Consider the following 18,591-nt stretch of genomic DNA (forward strand, 5'->3'; position numbering starts at 1 on the left):
TCGATCCCTGCTTCTTACTGGGCTTTGGCTGGGAGAGGGTCCCTGGGGAGGTGATTACACCAAGAAAGACCCTTCTTAATAGGCCAGTTTTCCCTTGAAGAAACAGTATGGTTTGAGAGTGAATGCTCAATTTTTGTGGTAATGTGAGTTTTTCATGCCACACTTCTCAATTTTAAGGCGATTCACATTTCAGAATAATTACACTGAATGATTTAGACCGAAGGGGTGTTGGTCAGTATGGAATAATACACTAAATTAACAAGTGCAAAACATTTACGTGACAAATGAATAAAAAAAGCAGGAAATGAGGAAAATGTAAAAGGTGCTTACTTGGAACTTTTAGAAAACTGGCAGGAAATAGTGTTCTTCTTAAATTGTGCAATTTATGATTTTCCTCACTACAGAAAACAGACGCTGCCACTCACTTATGGAAAATGAAGGCAAAAAGTAAACATGGCAGGGAAAGTTATGGGAAGAACTTCCCAAGTGAGATTGCCCAACGTGTTCTGCTTGGCTTGCAAGAATCAGATATTTGGAATATCCAGACTTACTTTATTCTTTCTACTTTTACCACAGGATGAGGATCGGTATAAATATCAGGTCCTCTTGAGTGAGCAGCAGCAGCGGAAGTCCCCGCTTAGCCTAAGGCAAGGAAGGTGAGTTTTTCTTTAGATGAAGCATTTCTTCATCTGAAACTTATTTTAGCTGATGTGCTTTTGAGGTTTATGTCTCTCCTCACTCCCCATCTCTCCCTTTCTCTCTTTCCCCCTTCTCTTCCTTTCTTTCTCTCTTTTCCCTTCTCTTTCTCTCCATCTCTCTCTTTCCATCTCTCTTTCTGCCTTCCAGCTCCCTTCCCCCCTTCTTCCCTTCCCCATGGATTGTAAGCTCCAGGGCTGCTGTCGTGACTTCAACTCTGTTGTACTGCACTTTCCCAACCGCTTAGTATAGCGCTCTGCACCCTTTGAACGCTCAACAAATGGCATTGATCAATGAACTGATTGATTCCTCCCTCCTAAAGCATGGGATGTGTTGAGGCCTATTGGAAAATTTCAGGAAAACCCCCTTTTTCTCCTCTGAGATGTTAAATTCTCAGGAGGTTAGAACACCAATCGGAATCAGGGAAACTAGAAGACCGGTTTCTTCTTTCCAAAAAGAATTTTAAAAATAGGCTCAGTGAGATTCTCCGACTCTACCTCCTCAGTGATCCGCAGCTCAGAGCGAGGCACGATGAAGCTTTTCGTCTGCATCTTCCTCTTCTCCTTGGCCCTGGGCGCGCACAGTCAGACCTGGCTTACGGATTCTGGAAGATTCATCAAGCAGGCTGCTCAAGGTAAGATAATAATAATAACAACTGTGGTGTTTGTTAAACGCTTACTATGTGCCGAGCACTGTACTAAGAACCGGGGTAGATGCAAGGTAATCGGGTTGGACACATTCTCCGTCCCACACAGGACTCATAGCCTTCATCCCCATTTTACAGATGAAGGAACTGAGGCCCAGAGAAGTAAAGTGACTTGCTCAGGTCACACAGCAGACAAGTGGCAGAGCTGGAATGCTGGGATTAGAACCCAGGTCCTTCTGACTCCCAGGCCCGTGCTCTTTTTACTAGGCCACAGACGGGGAGGGGTTGGGTGTTTGGCTACCACAGGGAATCAGTGTCACATTTTCTTTCAAAAGACACGTCTCGCCTATCTACTTAAGGTCCTGAACTGCCACTTTTCTTCAACATTTCTCTTTCCCTGTCTTCCCCGACAATGTAATAATAATAATAATGTTGGTATTTGTTAAGCGCTTACTATGTGCAGGGCACTGTTCTAAGCGCTGGGGAAGATATAGGATAATCAGGTTGTCCCATTATTTTACAGATGAGGTAACTGAGGCCCAGAGAAGTGAAGTGACTTGCCCACAGTCCCCCAGCTGACAAGTGGCAGAGCCGGGGTTTCGAACCCATGCTCGCTGACTCCCAAGCCCGGGCTCCTTCCACTGAGCCACGCTGATATTATTTCTGCTATTCCACTTTATCCGCATAATCTTTCTGGGACACAGATTGCTTGGCCTTCAACTTTTCTATTGCCGGCCGGTTACCGCTCATTATTAATAATTGTGGTATTTGTGAAGCGCTCACTCTGTTCCAGGGCAGGGGTAAATCCAAGCAGATTAAGATGGACACAGTCCCCGTCCCACTTGGGGCTCGCTGTTTGAATCCGCATTTTACAGATGAGATAGCTGAGGCCCAGAGATATTAAGTGATTTGCCCAAGGTCACACAGCAGATGAGTGGGAGAGCCCGGATGAGAACACAGGCCCTTCAGAATCCCAGGCCCGGGCTCTATCCATTAGGTCATGCTGTTTCAAGATAGTATGATCCCGAGGTCAAGGTTTATATCTACTATCTCTCATAATATCCCGGCTGGATTATCGTGTCAGCCTTCTCTCTGATCTCCCTTGCTCCCGTCTCTCCCCGCTCCGGTCTATTCTTCATTCCGCTGCCCGGCTCATCTTCTTGCAGAAAGGCTCTGGGCCTGTCACTGCCCTTCTTAAAAACCTGCAGTGGTTGCCTATCGACCTCTGTACGAAACAAAAACTTCTCACTCTGGGCTACAAGGCCCCCCATCCCCTTGCCCCCTCCTACCTCTCCTCCCTCCTCTCCTTCCACAGCCCAGCCCGCACGCCCCGCTCCTCCGCCGCCCACCTCCTCACCGTCCCCCGTTCTCGTCTATCCCGCCGTCGATCCCCGGGCCACGTCCTCCCGCTGTCTTGGAACGCCCTCCCTCTTCACCTCCGCCAAACTGACTCTCTTCCCTCTTCAAAGCCCTACTGAGAGCTCACCTCCTCCAGGAGGCCTTCCTACACTGAGCTTCCCCTTTTCCCTCTGCTGCCTCTCTACCCCCCCTCACCTCCCCTCAGCTAAGCCCCCTGTCTCCCCCTTTCCCTCTGCTCCTCCCCCCTCCCTTTCCCTCCCCTCAGCACTGTGCTCGTCCGCTCATTTGTATATATTTTTATTACCCTATTTATTTTGTTAATGAGGTGTACTTCACCTTGATTCTATTTAATGCTATTGCTTTAATGAGATGTCCATCCCCTTGATTCTATTTATTGCTATTGTTTTTGTCTGTCCGTCTCCCCCGATTAGACCGTAAGCCCGTCAGTGGGCAGGGACTGTCTCTATCTGTTGCCGATTTGTCCATTCCAAGCACTTAGTACAGTGCTCTGCACACAGTAAGTGCTCAATAAATACTATTGAATGAATGAATGAATACTGAACTCTTCACAGCACTTAGCCCAGTGGTCTGCACTCAAGAAGCACTATTTGTTCATTTTCTTAACGGTATTTGCTAAGGCCACATCTCCCCTAGGAGGTCTTCCCTGATTAACTCCTCTTTTCCATGACTCGCTCTCCCTTCTGCATCAACTGTACACTTGAATCTGTGACCTCTGGACATTCGACATTCACCACACCCCCAACCCCACTGCACTTCTATATATTTCTTTAGATTATCTGTTCTAACTTACTTATTTAGAATGTCTATCTCCCCCTCTAGACGGTAAGCTCACTGTGGGCAGGGAACATGTCTGCTATTTCTGTTGTATTGTCCTCTTCCAAGTGCTTAGTACAGTGCTCTGCACATAGTAAGGCCTCAAGAAATGCCACTGGAAAAAAAAGAAAATTGAAAAAAAAGGGGCTTACTATGTGCCAGGCGCTGTATTAAGTACCGGGGTAGATACAAGATAATCAGTTTGGACCCCGTCCCCTGAGGCTCATGGTCTTCAACCCCATTTTTCGGATGATCGGTTTATTGACTGATCTATGGAGAAGAAAGCTGAAACAAGGGAAAAGGCCTTATTCCACAGCTGCTTTGGAATCCAGTTCACTCCGTCATTTCTTCCCTCTCTCCAGGTAGTTGGGATATGTGGAGAGCCTACAGGGACATGCGTGAAGCCAATTACAAAAATTCCGATAAATATTTCCACGCTCGAGGGAATTATGATGCCGCTCGAAGGGGACCCGGAGGCATCTGGGCATCTGAGGTTATCAGGTAACTTGCCCGGGGGCTAACGACTCCGCAGAATGGGGAGGAGGGAGGGGAGGGCTGAGGAGAGGTTCATTCATTCATCCAATCGTATTTACTGAGCGCTTACTGTGTGCAGAGCACCGTACTGAGCGCTTGGGCGAGAATAATACAGCAGTAAACAGTCACAGTCCCTGCCCACAACAGGCTTACAGTATGGAGTCGGGGAGACAGACATCAATCGTCGTACCAGGCGTCAATACAAATCAATAAAATGACAGATATAGACGTAAGCGCTGCGGGGCTGGGAAGGGGGGAAGAGCAGAGGGAGCAAATCAGAGTGACGCGGAAGGGAGTGGGAGATGAGGAAAAGCGGGGCTTAGTCTGGGAAGGCCTCCTGGAGGAGACGGGCCTTCAGTAAGGCTTTGAAGTGGGGCAGAGTGATCGTCTCGTCAGATTTGAGGAGGGAGGAAGGTCCAGGCCAGAGGCGGGACGCAAACTAGGGGTCGGCGGCGAGACAGCCGAGATGGAGGCCCAGCGAGAAAGTTAGCATCCGCGGAGCGCAGCGTGCGGGCTGGGCTGGGGAAGGAGAGAAATGAGGTGAGGTAGGAGGGGGCAAGGTGCCGGACTGCTTTAAAGCCAATGGTGAGGAGTTTTTGTTTGATGCAGAGGTGGATGGGCAACCCCTGGAGTTTTTTGAGGAGCGGGGTGACCTGTCCTGAATATTTTTGTAGAGAAATGATCGGGGCAGCAGAGTGAAATATGGACTGTTAACAATAGGTGAACGGGGCTATGAGAAAGGCTGTAAGCCCGTCAAACGGCAGGGACCGTCTCTATCTGTTGCCGACTTGTTCATTCCAAGCGCTTAGTACAGTGTTCTGCACATAGTAAGCACTCAATAAATACTATTGAATGAATGAATGAATGAATGAATGGGGGCCTATATTGGTGGTTTAGAACTCCTGATGAACACCTCAATTCCGGACGAGTCCTTGGCCCGCTCTACCCAAGGAGCTGATGGGAATGGGTTTAAAAAGATGCTGGAGAAACAGCCTGCCCTAGCGGATAGGGCACGGGCCTGGGAATCAGTGGACCTCGGTTCTCATTCCGGCTCCACCACTTCTCTGCTGTGTGTCCTGGTACAAGTCGCTTCTCTGCCCATCAGTTCCCTCATCTGTAAAATGGGGATTCATTAATTAATGATAGTATTTGCTAAGGGCACACTATGTGCCGAGCACTGTTCTAAGCTCTGGGGTAGGTACAAGGTCATCAGGTTGTCCCACATGGGACTCACAGTCTTAACCCCCATTTTACAGATGAGGTGACTGAGGCACAGAGAAGTTAAGTGGCTTGCCCAAAGACGCACAGCTGACAAGTGGTGGAGTCGGGATTAGAACCCACGACCTCTGACTCCTAAGCCTCGGCTCTTTCCACTGAGCCATGCCGCTTCTCATGAAGACTAAGACTAAGGATTAAGACTGTGAGCCCCAAGTTGGACGGGTACTGTGTCCAACCTGATCACCTTGCATCCACCCCAGGGCTTAGCACGGCGTCTGGTACTGTTGTAAGCGCTTAACGAATACCTTAAAAAATTATGGGTCCCAGATAGGATTTCTGAGAACGCTGAGGCCAAAGTGACGTGCAGTCTCGTCCTTGAGCTTGCTTGCTGAATTTGGGCTGAGCTGGGCACCGAACTTGGGGAGTTTTCACCCGACCTTCAGGGAGGTGGGTGTTATCCAGCGCTTAATACAGTGCCTGGCACCTAGTAAGCGCTGAACAGATACCATAATTATAATAATTATTATGCTGGGTTTTCTCCACACTGGGATTCATCTTTCTACCCCTCCCACCCATCCACACCCCAGAGCTGAGTGGACTCACGAGGGGGGGAACTGGACGTGGGGTGTGGCGGGATTTGACCCCAGCTCACGGCTCTCTCTTTTTGCAGCAACGGCCGGGAATTCTTCCAGGGAGGCTCCAGCGGGCGGGGCGTGGAGGACTCGCGGGCCGACCAGGAGGCCAACCGCCACGGGCGAAGCGGAGGAGACCCCAACCGCTACAGGCCGGCCGGCCTGGACAAGAAGTACTGAGCCACGAGCGGCCCTCCCTTCTCTCCCCCCACACGCCGTGAGCTCCCCGAGAGCCGGGTCCCGTCTCTTCGCTGCACAGTCCCGGCACTGTGTTCGCTCAATAAATGTCCCCGCTGATGATCCTAACCGAGCTGTGTCGAACCCATGCCCTCTGACTCCCAAGCCCGGGCTCTTTCCCCTGAGCCACGCTGCTTCTCTGGTACCCTCCAAACGCTTAGTCCAGTGCTCTGCGCGTAGTAAGCGCTCTAGAAATACGATTGAATGACGACTGTAAGCCCATCAATGGGCAGGGATGGTCTCTGTCTGTTGCCCGAATTGTCCATTCCAAGTGCTTAGTCCAGTGCTCTGCACAGAGTAAGTGCTCAATAAATACGCAGGAATGAATGAATGAATGAGTGAATGAATGAGTGAGTGAATGAACGAAGGAACGAACGATGAATGAATGAACGAACGAATGAACAAATGAGTGAACGAGTGAGTGAATGAATGAGTGAATGAATGAGTGAGTGAATGAATGAGTGAATGAATGAATGAGTGAATGAATGAATGAGTGAATGAGTGAATGAATGAATGAGTGAGTGAATGAGTGAATAAGTGAGTGAGTGAGTGAATGAGTGAATGAGTGAGTGAATGAGTGAGTGAATGAATGAGTGAGTGAATGAGTGAGTGAATGAATGAGTGATGAATGAGTGAGTGAATGAATGAGTGAATGAATGAATGAGTGAATGAGTGAGTGAATGAGTGAGTGAATGAATGAGTGAGTGAATGAGTGAGTGAATGAATGAGTGAGTGAAAAGTGTCTGAGTGAGTGAGTGAGTGAGTGAGTGAGTGAGTGAGTGAGTGAGTGAGATAATGAAGCCACGCGGGCGGGTCGGGGGGGCCTCGGGTGCGGTTGGCCAATGGTCCTCCGCGCGGGAGGGCGTCGGCAGGGGGCGCTGCGGGGGGAGAGGCCGGCCCCCCCCCGACCCGGGCCCTTCTAGCCGGCGGGGGAAGGCGAGGCGCGGCGGCCACTTCCGCTTCCGGCCTCTCGCGGGCCGCCGCCGCCGCCGCCGCCTCAGCCTCAGCCTGAGGCCGAGGAGGCGGCCGCCATGGACCGCAACCCGTCGCCTCCCCGCAGGGCTGCGGGCGCCGCGGGGCCGGAGGAGGACGAGGAGGAGGGGGGGCAGGCCGCCGAGGAGGCCGCCGCCGCCGCCCAGGGCGCCATCGGCAGCACCGTCTACAGCAAGCACTGGCTCTTCGGCGTCCTCACCGCGCTCATCCAGGTGCCGCCCCGCCCCCCACAGCCTCAGTTTCCCCCTCCGGCCTGCCGGCTCGGTGGGGGGCGGGGACCTGCAGACCAATAATAATAGTAATGCTAATGGTGGTACCGGTTAAGCGCTTGCTATGTGCAGAGCACGGTGCTAAGCGCTGGGGGAGATCCAGGGGGAGGCTCACACTCTTCATCCCCATTTGACAGATGAGGACACAGGCCCGGGGAATAATAATAATAATAATAATAATAATAAATGATTGTAATGATGGTATTTGCTAAGCGCCTACTATGTGTAAGTCAGAGGTCATGATCCCGGCTCCGCCACTTGTCAGCTGTGTGACTGTGGGCAAGTCACTTGACTTCTCTGGGCCTCAGTTCCCTCATCTGTAAAATGGGGATGAAGACTGTGAGCCCCACGTGGGACAACCTGATTCCCTTGTGTCCACCCCAGCGCTTAGAACAGTGCTTGGCACATAGTAAGCGCTTAATAAATACCAACATTATTATTATTATTATGTGCCAAGCACTGTGCTGAGCGCTGGGGGAAATAGACGAGAATGAGGTTGTCGGCCGTGGGGCTCACAGTCTTCATCCCCATTTGACAGATGAGGTCACTGAGGCCCAGAGAATAATAATAATGGTATTTTTAAGCACTACTATGTGCTAAGCACTGTTCTGAGCGCTGGGGGGGATGCAAGGTGAGGAGGTGGTCCCCCGTGGGGCTCCCCATCTTCATCCCCATTTGACAGACGAGGTCACTGAGGCCCAGAGAATAATAATAATAATAATGATGGTGGTATTTGTTAAGGGCTTACTATGCGCAGAGCACTGTTCTAAGCGCTGAGGGAGATACAGGGTACTCAGGTTGTCCCACGGGAGGCTCACAGTTTTTTCATCCCCATTTTTGCAGATGAGGGAAGCGAGGCCCAGAGAAGAGAAGTGACTTGCCCAAGGTCCCACAGCAGACAAGTGGCGGAGCCGGGATTCGAACCCACGACCTCTGACTCCCCAGCCCGGGCTCTTGCCACTGAGCCACGCTGCTTCTTTAGAGAAGTGAAGGGACTGGCCCAAAGGCACCCAGCTGGCAAGCGGCGGAGGCGGGATTAGAACCCATGACCTCTGACTCCCCAGCCCCGGCTCTTGCCACGGAGCCACGCCGCTTCTCTGATGGTATTTCTGGAGCGCTTCCTGTGTGCAGAGCACTGCACTAAGCGCTTGGAGTGTCCAGTTGGGCAACAGAGACAATCCCGGCCCCACCGTGGACTCACGGTCTAGAAGGAGGAGACACAGCAGAACAGAGCAAGGAATCAGGCGTCGATACCATCAAGATAAATAGAATCCTAGATATAGACACATCATTAGTAAAATAGAGAAATAATATGTACAAATCCGTACAAGTGCCGTGGGGAGGGGAAGGGGGAGAGCAGAGGGAGGGAGGAGCGGGGATGGGGAGGGGAGGAGGGGCCGAGGGAAAGGGAGGGCTCAGTCTGGGAGGGCCTCCTGGAGGAGGTGAGCTCTCAGTAGGGCTTGGAAGAGGGGAAGAGAGTGAGTTTGGCGCAGGTGAGGAGGGAGGGCGGCCCGGGACCGCGGGAGGACGCGGCCCGGGGGTCGACGGCGGGACGGGCGAGACCGGGGGACGGCGAGGAGGCGGGCGGCGGAGGAGCGGAGCGGGCGGGCTGGGCGGTGGAAAGAGAGAAGGGAGGAGAGGTAGGAGGGGGCAAGGAGATGGGGGGCTTTGACAGTGCCTGACACATAGTAAGTACTCAACAGATACCATCATCATCATCATCATGGTATTTGTTAAGCGCTTCCTGTCCTCTCTGATCTCCCATCCTCCCGTCTCTCCCCGCTCCAGTCTGCCCTTCATTCCGCTGCCCGGATTATCTTTCTGCAGAAACCCTCTGGGCATGGCACTCCCCTCCTCAAAAACCTCCAGGGGTTGCCTATTGTTCATTCATCCGGTCGTATTTATTGAGCGCTTACTGTGTGCAGAGCACTGGACTGAGCGCTTGGAATGGACAGATGGGCAACAGAGAGAGACCGTTCCTGCCCGACAATGGGCTCATAGTCTAAAAGGGGGCAGACAGCAGAACAAAACAAGTAGTCAGGCGTCAGTACCGTCAAGATACATAGAATCGTAGGTATAGACACATTATTAATAAAATAAATAGAGAAATATATACAAATCTGCACAGGTGCTGTGGGAAGGGGGTAGAGCAGAGGGAGGAAGGAGGGGGGATGGGGAGGGGAGGAGGAGCATGAGGGAAAGGGAGGGATCCTATCAACCTCCGTATCAAGCTGAAACTCTTCTCTCTCGGCTTCGAAGCCCCCCGTCCCCCTCCTACCTCACCTCCCTTCTCTCCTTGTCCATCGCAGCCCGCACGTTCCGCTCCTCCGCCGCCCACCTCCTCGCCGCCCCTCGGTCTCGCCCATCCCGCCGTCGACCCCCGACCCACGTCCTCCCGCGGTCCCGGAACGCCCTCCCTCCTCACCTCCGCCAAACTAACTCTCTTCCCCTCTTCAAAGCCCTGCTGAGAGCTCACCTCCTCCAGGAGGCCTTCCCAGACCGAGCCCTCCCTTTCCCTCCGCCCCTCTTCCCCTCCCCATCGCCCCTGCTCCCATCATCTGCTCTCCCCCCTTCCCTGCCCCACAGCACTTGTGCATATTTGTACATATGTATTACTATATCTTATTAATGGTGTGTATGTATCTATAATTCTATTTCAATTGATGCTACTGATGCCTTTTTACTTGTTTTGATGTCTGTCTCCCCCACCCCCCTCAGACATTGAGCCCGTTGTTGGGCAGGGATCGTCTCTCATTGTTGCCAAATTGAACCCTCCAAGCACTTAGTCCAGTGCTCTGCACACAGAAAGCGCTCAATAAATACGACCGGATGATCGACTGCATGCCAAGGACTGTTCTGATCGCTGGGGGAGATACAAGGGCATCAGGTTGTCCCACGTGGGGTTCCCAGTCTTCATCGCCATTTCACAGATGAGGTAACCGAGGCCCAGAGAAGTGAAGTAGCTCGCCCAAGGTCGCAAATCGGACACCCAAGCCCGGGATCTTTCCACTAAACCGTGCTGTTCGTGCCCGGGGTTTCCGGGCTGGGATCCGACACCCGGATCCAGTTTGTAGCTCCACCTCGGATCCGACCGGTGACCGTGAGCAGGGACCGCCGGGCTTCCATTTCTTCCCCATCATAGTCCTGCTACTGGGCTTGGGTAGGACACAGATTAAAGGGAAGACATGGGAAATGCTCCGAGTTCAATGCAGGCCAGGATGGGGTTCTGTAACCCCTAGAGCCAGCCCTCTGCGGAAGCGTGCTAAATACCTGGTACTGTCGACATTGTGCCTCTTTGAAGACTTCAGTAATCGTAAGAGTAATAATTGACATTTGTCAAGCGTTTTCTGTTTGCGAAGCACTGTGCTGGATGCCGAACGATCAGATCAGACAGTCTGAGAGGGAGGAAAAATAGGTCCTTTATCCCCATTTTGCAGACGATGAAACGGGGGCCCAGAGAAGCTGTGACATAACCAAGGTCACACAGCAGACAAGTAGCAGAACGGGGATTAGAGCCCCAGTCTCGTGAATCCCTGGTCTTTCCCCTTTCCGCTAGGACACGATTCCATCGAACATCCTGTTTATTTGGATTTCACTGTTTGTAAATATTCTTGTGCCCGTCGCCCCTATTAGAATGTATACTTTTTGTGAGTAGGGGTGCCTGCCATGCTTCTTTTCCTCCTTCCTGGGTGCTTAGTACAGTGCATAGCTCAATAAATACCATTATTACGAAGAACTGAATTCACTCAATAGTATTTATTGAGTGCCTACTACGTGCAGAGCACTGTACTATGAGCTTGAAATGTACGATTCGGCAACAGAGACAATCCCTGCCCAGTGACGGGCTCACGATCTAAGGGAATGGACCGTGACAGAAATGAGAGAAGACAGGAGAGGGTGAGAGAGGGAGAAGTAGAGGGACAGTGTGAAGGTCGAAAGAGGGAAGGGGCAGAAAGTTGGAAAAATAAAAAGCGCTCTAAACAGAGAGGATGAGGGAGCGAGATCAGCGGTGGGCATGGGAGGAAGAAAATGTAAGAAAGGAAAATATGGCTTATATTTTACCTGGGCAAAAACTGGATACTTTCACCAGTAAACAGGGGGGACCTCTCTTCGTGATGAGAACTGTATCAATCAATCAATCAATGCTATTTATTGAGCGCTTGCTGTGTACAGAGCACTGTGCTAAGCACTTGGGAGAATACATCGTAACCGTACTAGACGTTATATAAGAGGCATGAAGAGAAGCAACGTGGCTTAGTGGCTTAAAAAGCCCGGGCTTCGGAGTCAGAGTTCGTGAGCTCTAATCCCGATTCTGCCATTTGTCAGCTTTGTGACTCTGGGCAAGTCACTTCACTTCCCCTGCACCTCAGTTACCTCATTTGTAAAACGGGGATGAAGACTGCGAGCCCCACGTGGGGCCACCTTTACCTTGTATCTGCCCCAGGCCTAGGAACAGAGCTTGGCGCATAGTAAGCGCTTAACAAATGCCACCATTGTTATTATTAGTGGAAGGAGGACCTAATCCCCATTCCTCCACCTGCCTGCTGTGCGACTTCGAGCAGCTCATCTAATGTTTCGGTGCCTCAGTTTCCCCATCGGAAAAATGAGGATTCGATTTCCAGTGGCTCCTCCGCCGCTTTTAAACATGTCTGTGCATACTTACATCTCCCCATCCTAAAAAATCCCTCCCTTATCCCCTCGGCTTCCTCCAGTTATCACCCCATCTCCCTCCTACCCTTCCTCTCCAAATGCCTTGACTATACCCACTTCGGCTCCAGTTCTCTGACCGCCTGCAGTCTGACCTCGGTCCCCTTCACTCCCTAGAAACGGCCCTCTCTCAGGTCACCAGCGACCTCCTTCTTATGAAATCCAACAGCCTCTACTCCATCCTAATCGTCCTCTGCCTCTCAGCTGTCTTCGCCACGGCGGACCACCCCCTTCTCCTCGAAACGTTATCTAGCCTGAGCGTCACTGACGCCGTCCTCTCCTGACTCTGCTTTTATCTGGCTTCTCGTTCTCAAAGTCCCTCTGGCGGGCTCCTCCTCTGCCTCCCACCCTCTAACTGTGGAGGTCCCTCCAGGCTCTGTGGTGGGTCCCCTTTCTTTCTCCATCTACCCCCCACTCCCTTGGAGAACTCACTGACCCCCACAGCTTTAGCTACAACCTCTGTGTAGACGATTCCCAAATCTACCTCACCAGCCCTGACCTCTCGCGTTCGGCATTTCCTCTTGCCTTCAGGACCTCTCTACTTGGATGTCCTCACGACTCCTCATTCTAAGCTACTCCGAAACAGAACCCCGCATCCTCCAGTCAAACCCTGTCCTCTCCGTGTCTTTCCCCTCCCTGTAGACAGCACCACCACCCTCCCTGCCTCCCACGCTTTCAGGCTTGGCGTTACCCTCGACTCCTCTCTCTCATTCGATCTACGTATTCAGTCCGTCACCAAATCTTGGTCGTTCTTTTATTTCTCTCTCTCTATGACATTTGTCAAGCGCTTACTCTGGGCCAGGCACCGTTCTCAGTGCTGGGATATATAAAAGGTGATCAGGATGGACACAGTCCATGTCCCGCCAGCGGCTCACGGTCTTAGTTCCCATTTTACAGATGAGGTAACTGAGGCACCGAGAAGTGAAGTGACTTCACTTCAGGGTCAGACGGCAGAAAAGTGGCAGAGCCGGGACTAGAATCAGGTCCGTCTGACTCCCAGGCCCGTGCGCTGTCCATTAAGTCGTGCTGCTTCTCTTTCTTCTTTTTCTGAGTACTTGGTACAGTGCTCTCAGTGAATACCACTGATGAATTGTCTACAGTGAGCATAGATAAGTCTATCTTCCCAACATATCTAGAAACTGCCCTTCCTCTTCATCCAAACTGTCACTACACACCGATCCAAGGACTTACCCCATCCTGCCTTGATTACTCCCTCAGCCTCCTTTCTCTCCCCTCTGCAGTTTTTCCTTTACTCTGCTTCCAGGATCATTTTTCTTAAAAAAAAAACAAAAAAACAAAAACCCATTCAGTCCTTGTCCCCCCGCTCCTCAAGAATATCCACCTCCACGTCAAAAGCAAACACCTTACCCTCCACTTTGAGGAATTCGGTCCGCTCTTTCCCTCCTACCGTATCTCATCGATTTCCTACTACAATCCAACCTTCTCTAATGCCTCTCAGGTCAACGTACTCACTGTCTCTCGATCTCATCTATCTTACTGTCGACCCGTCGTGTCTTCTCTCTCGCCTGGAATCCCTTCTCCCTTCACCACTCTCTCCAACTTCAAAGCCCTAATCGAACCACATCTCCCAAGAGGCCTTCCTTGACTAATCCCTCGATTCCTTACTCCATCTCCCTTCTCCTTCGCTTATTCACTCGAATCTGTTCCCTTAAGTACTTGATATTCACCCCACTTTCAGCTCCCTATCACTTATATACGTGCCCGTTATCGATTTTAATGTCCCACTCCCCCTCTGGACTGTAAGCTCCTTGTAGGCAGGAAACCTGTCCACAACTCTGTTGTCCTCTCCCAAGTGCTTAGTACAGTGCTCTGCACACAGTAAATGCACAGTAAATACCACTGATTGAGGATTAAGTACCCGTTTCCTTTCCCTCTTAGACTGAGCCCCATGTGTGATGGGGATTATGTCCAATCTGCCTGTCTTGGATCGACCCCAGGGCTTAGCATATTGTTTGATACCTAATGAGCACTTAAATAGCGCCACAGTTAGAGGCTCTATGAAGGAGTTGAAAGAGAGTGTTCACTCTCCCCACTGTGGAGGAGCATATTGTCTAGTGGCAGAGATAGGCCGACACAAAACCACAAACATACGGTTACAAAAAAAAAAAAGTACAAGCCAGGGTGTAGAACTTGAACATAATTAACTGAAATATAGAAATAAAAGATTAAAAATAAAAATCTTTTGGGACAGATGGAGTGTTGGGTGGGAAGGGTTGTGTACGTGTATGTGAGTGCATGACAGTATGTTTCTAAAGTCTTTCTCTAGACTTTTTCAAAATAAGCCCTGTATGCAGGCTAGCAAGTTTAAATTGGAAGTTAGGAAACTTTCATCGACCTTTTGCTTCCTTTTTGAAGGTGGTTAATCCAGAAAATGCCAAAGGCAATTTAGAGGAAGAGGAGCAACAGACGGAGCTCGATGAAGAAATGGAGAACGAAATTTGCAAAGTGTGGGACATGTCGATGGATGAGGTGTGGAGCCGATGGCCTGTCGGAAAGGAGACCTCGAGGGAGCGACTGGGGGTGAACTTTGGCTGTTAAAGGGCTCCCCGGTCTTTTGGGCCGAGACCCAGAGGACTATGGAATTGGGATCATGAGGGCCCCTCCCTCTCTCCCGTATCCGTTGCGGGACATTTGGGCAAGGAGGGTTTAACGTCCCTTCCTCTTTCCTGTGGTTGCTCTGCTTCGGCGTGATTACGGGGCTTTCTGAGCTCCCTGTGGGCAGGGATCGTGCCTGCTAACTTGGTTGTATTGTATTCCCGAAGCGCTTAGTACAACGCTGTGGTTACAGTAAGCACCCAATAGATACCGTAGATCGATCGATGACGGCAGCTTTAAAGAGCGGCTGGCAATATGAGCCCCATCACGTTGGTCCAACGTGTAGAGAAGCAGCATGGCCTAGCAGCTAGAGCACCGGCCTGAGAGTCAGAAGGACCTGGGTTCTAATCCTGGCTCTGCCACTTTGCTGCTGGGCGAGCCACTTCATTTCCCTGAGCCTCAGTTCCCTCATCTGTACAATGGGCATATGGCTCAAGCCCTTAGTGCAGTGCTCTGCACACAGTGAGTACTCAAGTACAATCGAATGAATATGGGACAGGGACTGTGTCCAACCCAGTTATCTTGTCTCTACCCCAGTGGTGCTTAGTACAGCGCCTGGCACCTGGTAAGTACTTAACAGATACCGTAAAAAAAGGGCAAGAGGAGCACTGGGCCAGAACAGCGAGCAGGAACCCCACCCCCAGCTGGAGAACGTCAAATGACTATAATTTGGCTGGTAGTTTTTTGAAACTCGGGCCAGATAGATGATGCTTCTCCATGTCCGGAGTCCCGTTTGGATCAATCCCTGAGAGTCGATTTCTTTTTTCATTCTAGGATGTCGCTTTATTCCTTCAGGAGTTCAAAGCCCCAGATATCTTTTTGGGAGTCCTGGCCAAGTCCAGATGTCCCCGACTAACCGTAAGTGTTAAAATGGCTAAACGTTTCTAGAAATCATTCTCTCAGCATGGAGTGGGCTGGCTAGTTTTTGACGTAGAGGTCGAACGTAGTTTTGTTTTCCTGTCGGCCGACTGATCTGCACCTTAATTTAACTTCAAGCAGATGGAGATGGTGATAATTAGGAGGCATCTATTAAGGCTTAAGCTAGTAGTTTCAAGTCTAACCAAGATTGGAACTTTTTCGTTCTTCAGGTAGTAAATATATAGGAATCATTTCCGGAGGAAGTTGTACAGGGAGAAAAGAGTTCTAGGATCAAAAACGATGTAGATCACCGCGTCAGTGTCTCATGGGATTATGAGAGGAAGGTTCTTGGAAAGTTTGCCCCTAATCATGAGATTGATCGTCAAGGAAGGCATTCTTCCTTGAATGTCTTTTGGTGCCATAGTCAGGGGTAGAATAACAGGCTGATTGAGGTTGGTAAAGCCCACGTGGGCCATCAACCTTTAGAAAACTGAGACATATTCTGCTTTAACATTTTCTTTTCGCACAGTAAGTCTCCCCCTTCATTTACCGGGCAAGCAAGGACTGGTTCGTCGATCACATCTATCGACTCTGTTGTAGCACGATTCAAATTCAGGGTCAGTAGTATTGTAGGAGCCCCCCCCCAAAAGACTGACTCTTTTCCTTAAGAATTTATAGCAGCCATTATCTCAAAATATAGGTGGTGTACCTGTGATTTTTCTACAACCTGAAATTGGGGACGGGAGTCTGAAGGAGATTCAGTTTTAAAGCAAGCATCCCAGGAATGGAATCCAGACTCAGGGGGTGATGTGTAAAATTGCAGCTGGCCTGTCTCCTGGTAGGGGAGGGAGGGTGCGTGTTTAGGAGTGTGAGCTTCCATGTGTCGGCAGCGTCCACGATCCTGACCTCCTGTGTGGGAAGCAGACTGCACCACGAGGGCCAGTTGTTTCAAGACATCTTCTAGGGAGGGTTAACCGAGATCAGGTTCAGAATGCCCAAAGTCTGGCCAGCGTTTGGCAGGGGTCAGGAAAGGTCACGAAATTCCTAGCGTTTGGTGGCATCGTCAATCCCGAGTATTAATTTTCAGGCTTGGTCAGATTTTGCAGCTTGGTAATGTGAAGTTTTATTTGGCAGGAAATCTGCGTGGGGATTTTGGGCAATATGGCCTGTTTCCAGGAGATATGTGTGGCGATAAGTAATGATGAGAATCTTGGGTAAGTCCTCCACATGTTGAGGGAATTCTTTTTTTCTGAACCAATCAGTGGAATTTATTATGTGCAGAGCCCTGAACTAAACACTTGGGAGAGTGAGCTCGTTGTGGGCAGGGAATGTGTCTGTTTATTGTGATACTCACCCAAGTGTTTAATACAGTTCTTTGCACAAGGCGTTCACTGAATATGATTGAATGAGTGATTGAACGGATTCACTAAAACGGAGTTGGTAGCCAGACGCCCTGCCCGCAACGAGCTTCGGTCTAGAGGTGGAGACAGACTTTAATATAAATATAGATATGCACATAAGTCCTGTGGGGCTGGGGGTGGAGTGACTAACAGATGCCCAAAGGTGACAGGTCCGGATGCAATCCAGAGTATTTATGGAGCCCTTACTCTGTGCAGTTCACAGTACTAAGTGCTTGGGGAAGTGCAGTAGAGTTCATAGGCGTGATCCCTGACGTCAGAGAGCTTACAGTCAAGTTGGGGAGACCAGAAGTAACGTAGATTAGGGGTAGGAGGAAACAAAGGTATGTATATGTGCTGTGGGTGGGGTAAGTACCTAACTGCGTAAGGGGTACAAGGGGAGGGCCTGAGGTTAATCAGGGAAAACTTCCCAGAGGAGATGTGATTTTGGGAAGTACTTTGAAGGTGGGGAGAGGTCTGCCAGGTCTGAAGGGGGAGGGGGTGCCGGGGGCACGGGCATCAACGGCAAGGCCGGTGAACGAGGCACAGCGGGAATGTCGGTTAGCATTCACTTCTGCCCCTTGCCGCCCCAGTCTACCGGATTTCCTTCCTTTAAAGAAAGCCAGTGCTCTGAGGGGCCACGAGAGAGGCCGAGAACCGTAGTAGATGCCCTTGGCCCTTGGCAGTAGCGTTCAGACACTGTCGGGGACACACCTAGAGGGGGAGGCCTCGCCTCACCGCCCACAGGATCCAAAACAAGACGTCTCGGTACGAAGGCGGGAATCTGGGCTCTCTTTAATCCAGGAGATTAATCCTGGATTAAATTTAATCCTGGATTTAACCAGGATCTCCAGGAGATCCAGGGAAGCAGCGTGGCTCAGCTTTGGAGTCAGAGGTCATGGGTTCGAATCCCGGCTCTGTCCCTTGTCAGCTGTGTGACTGTGGGCAAGTCACTTCACTTCTCTGTGCCTCAGTTATCTCATCTGTAAAATGGGGATGAAGACTGTGAGCCCCACGTGGGACAACCTGATTCCCCCGTGTCCACCCCAGCGCTTAGAACAGTGCTCTGCACATAGTAAGCGCTTAACAAATACCAACATTGTTGTTATTATTATTTAATCAACTCAAGGGATCTTATTCAAAATCAAAGCGTTTGGGTTCCATGAAAAACGTCACTTTTTGAAACTGAAAATGAAGATCACTGAGAGTTGGGTTTTTCTTTTTAGGCAGGTGTTGTTGCACTGTTTATGCGATTCGGATGCTCCCACCCTGCTAGAAACCAACAGGTAAGCATTTGAATTCGCTGTTTCGGGCCTTTCCCCCCACTGTGTATTGGGAATCTAGAAAATGAGCTGCTGATGTGCAGGAGAAAGCTTGGCTCGACTCAACTTGCATTTACCTGATTTAAATTATGACTGATGATGATGATGATTGTGGTATTCACTTTTCCCATGTAGGTTGCTGCTGACTTGCCTCTCCCAGCCGGAAGTAGCCAGTGTGTGGGTTGAAAGAATCCGGGAAAACCCATCCGTCTATGTTAGCTTCTGCTTCATCATGTCCAGCTCTACCAGTGGTAGGTCTCCAAGCAATCTGGG

At 50.6% G+C, this 18,591-nt stretch overlaps 2 protein-coding genes across 3 annotated transcripts in view; both read left to right on the forward strand.

Moving 5' to 3' along the window:
* Positions 1-576: 576 nt before the first annotated feature.
* Positions 577-6,225, forward strand: LOC100091066 (serum amyloid A protein-like). Its single transcript, XM_029059570.2, has 4 exons — positions 577-656; positions 1,202-1,330; positions 3,898-4,036; positions 5,958-6,225. Exons 2-4 carry the CDS (start codon positions 1,228-1,230, stop codon positions 6,097-6,099), a joined length of 384 nt encoding a protein of 127 aa, XP_028915403.1. The 5' UTR covers positions 577-656; positions 1,202-1,227; the 3' UTR covers positions 6,100-6,225.
* Positions 6,226-7,127: 902 nt separating this feature from the next.
* SAAL1 (serum amyloid A like 1) overlaps positions 7,128-18,591 on the forward strand; it is a 43,205-nt gene continuing 31,741 nt past the window's right edge. Inside the window, exons 1-6 of one of the 2 annotated variants that reach the window (XM_029059814.2) lie at positions 7,128-7,361; positions 14,502-14,615; positions 15,516-15,599; positions 16,734-16,813; positions 18,223-18,282; positions 18,454-18,569. In XM_029059814.2, coding sequence (XP_028915647.1) covers positions 7,188-7,361; positions 14,502-14,615; positions 15,516-15,599; positions 16,734-16,813; positions 18,223-18,282; positions 18,454-18,569 — 628 coding nt within the window. In that variant the 5' untranslated portion in view covers positions 7,128-7,187. The remainder of the gene's footprint in view (positions 7,362-14,501; positions 14,616-15,515; positions 15,600-16,733; positions 16,814-18,222; positions 18,283-18,453; positions 18,570-18,591) is intronic. The other variant, XM_029059815.2, reaches the window with a different exon arrangement.

Source organism: Ornithorhynchus anatinus, chromosome 3 (assembly GCF_004115215.2).
Source record: "Ornithorhynchus anatinus isolate Pmale09 chromosome 3, mOrnAna1.pri.v4, whole genome shotgun sequence".
Classification (NCBI taxonomy): Eukaryota; Metazoa; Chordata; class Mammalia; order Monotremata; family Ornithorhynchidae; genus Ornithorhynchus; species Ornithorhynchus anatinus.

Excerpts from the sequence above, each read along its gene's own strand:
- LOC100091066 (XM_029059570.2), top strand. The coding sequence starts at position 1,228 with ATGAAGCTTTTCGTCTGCATCTTCCTCTTCTCCTTGGCCCTGGGCGCG. Across the intron at positions 1,331-3,897 it reads CATCAAGCAGGCTGCTCAAG|GTAGTTGGGATATGTGGAGA; the intron begins GTAAGATAATAA and ends CCCTCTCTCCAG. Across the intron at positions 4,037-5,957 it reads TGGGCATCTGAGGTTATCAG|CAACGGCCGGGAATTCTTCC; the intron begins GTAACTTGCCCG and ends CTCTTTTTGCAG.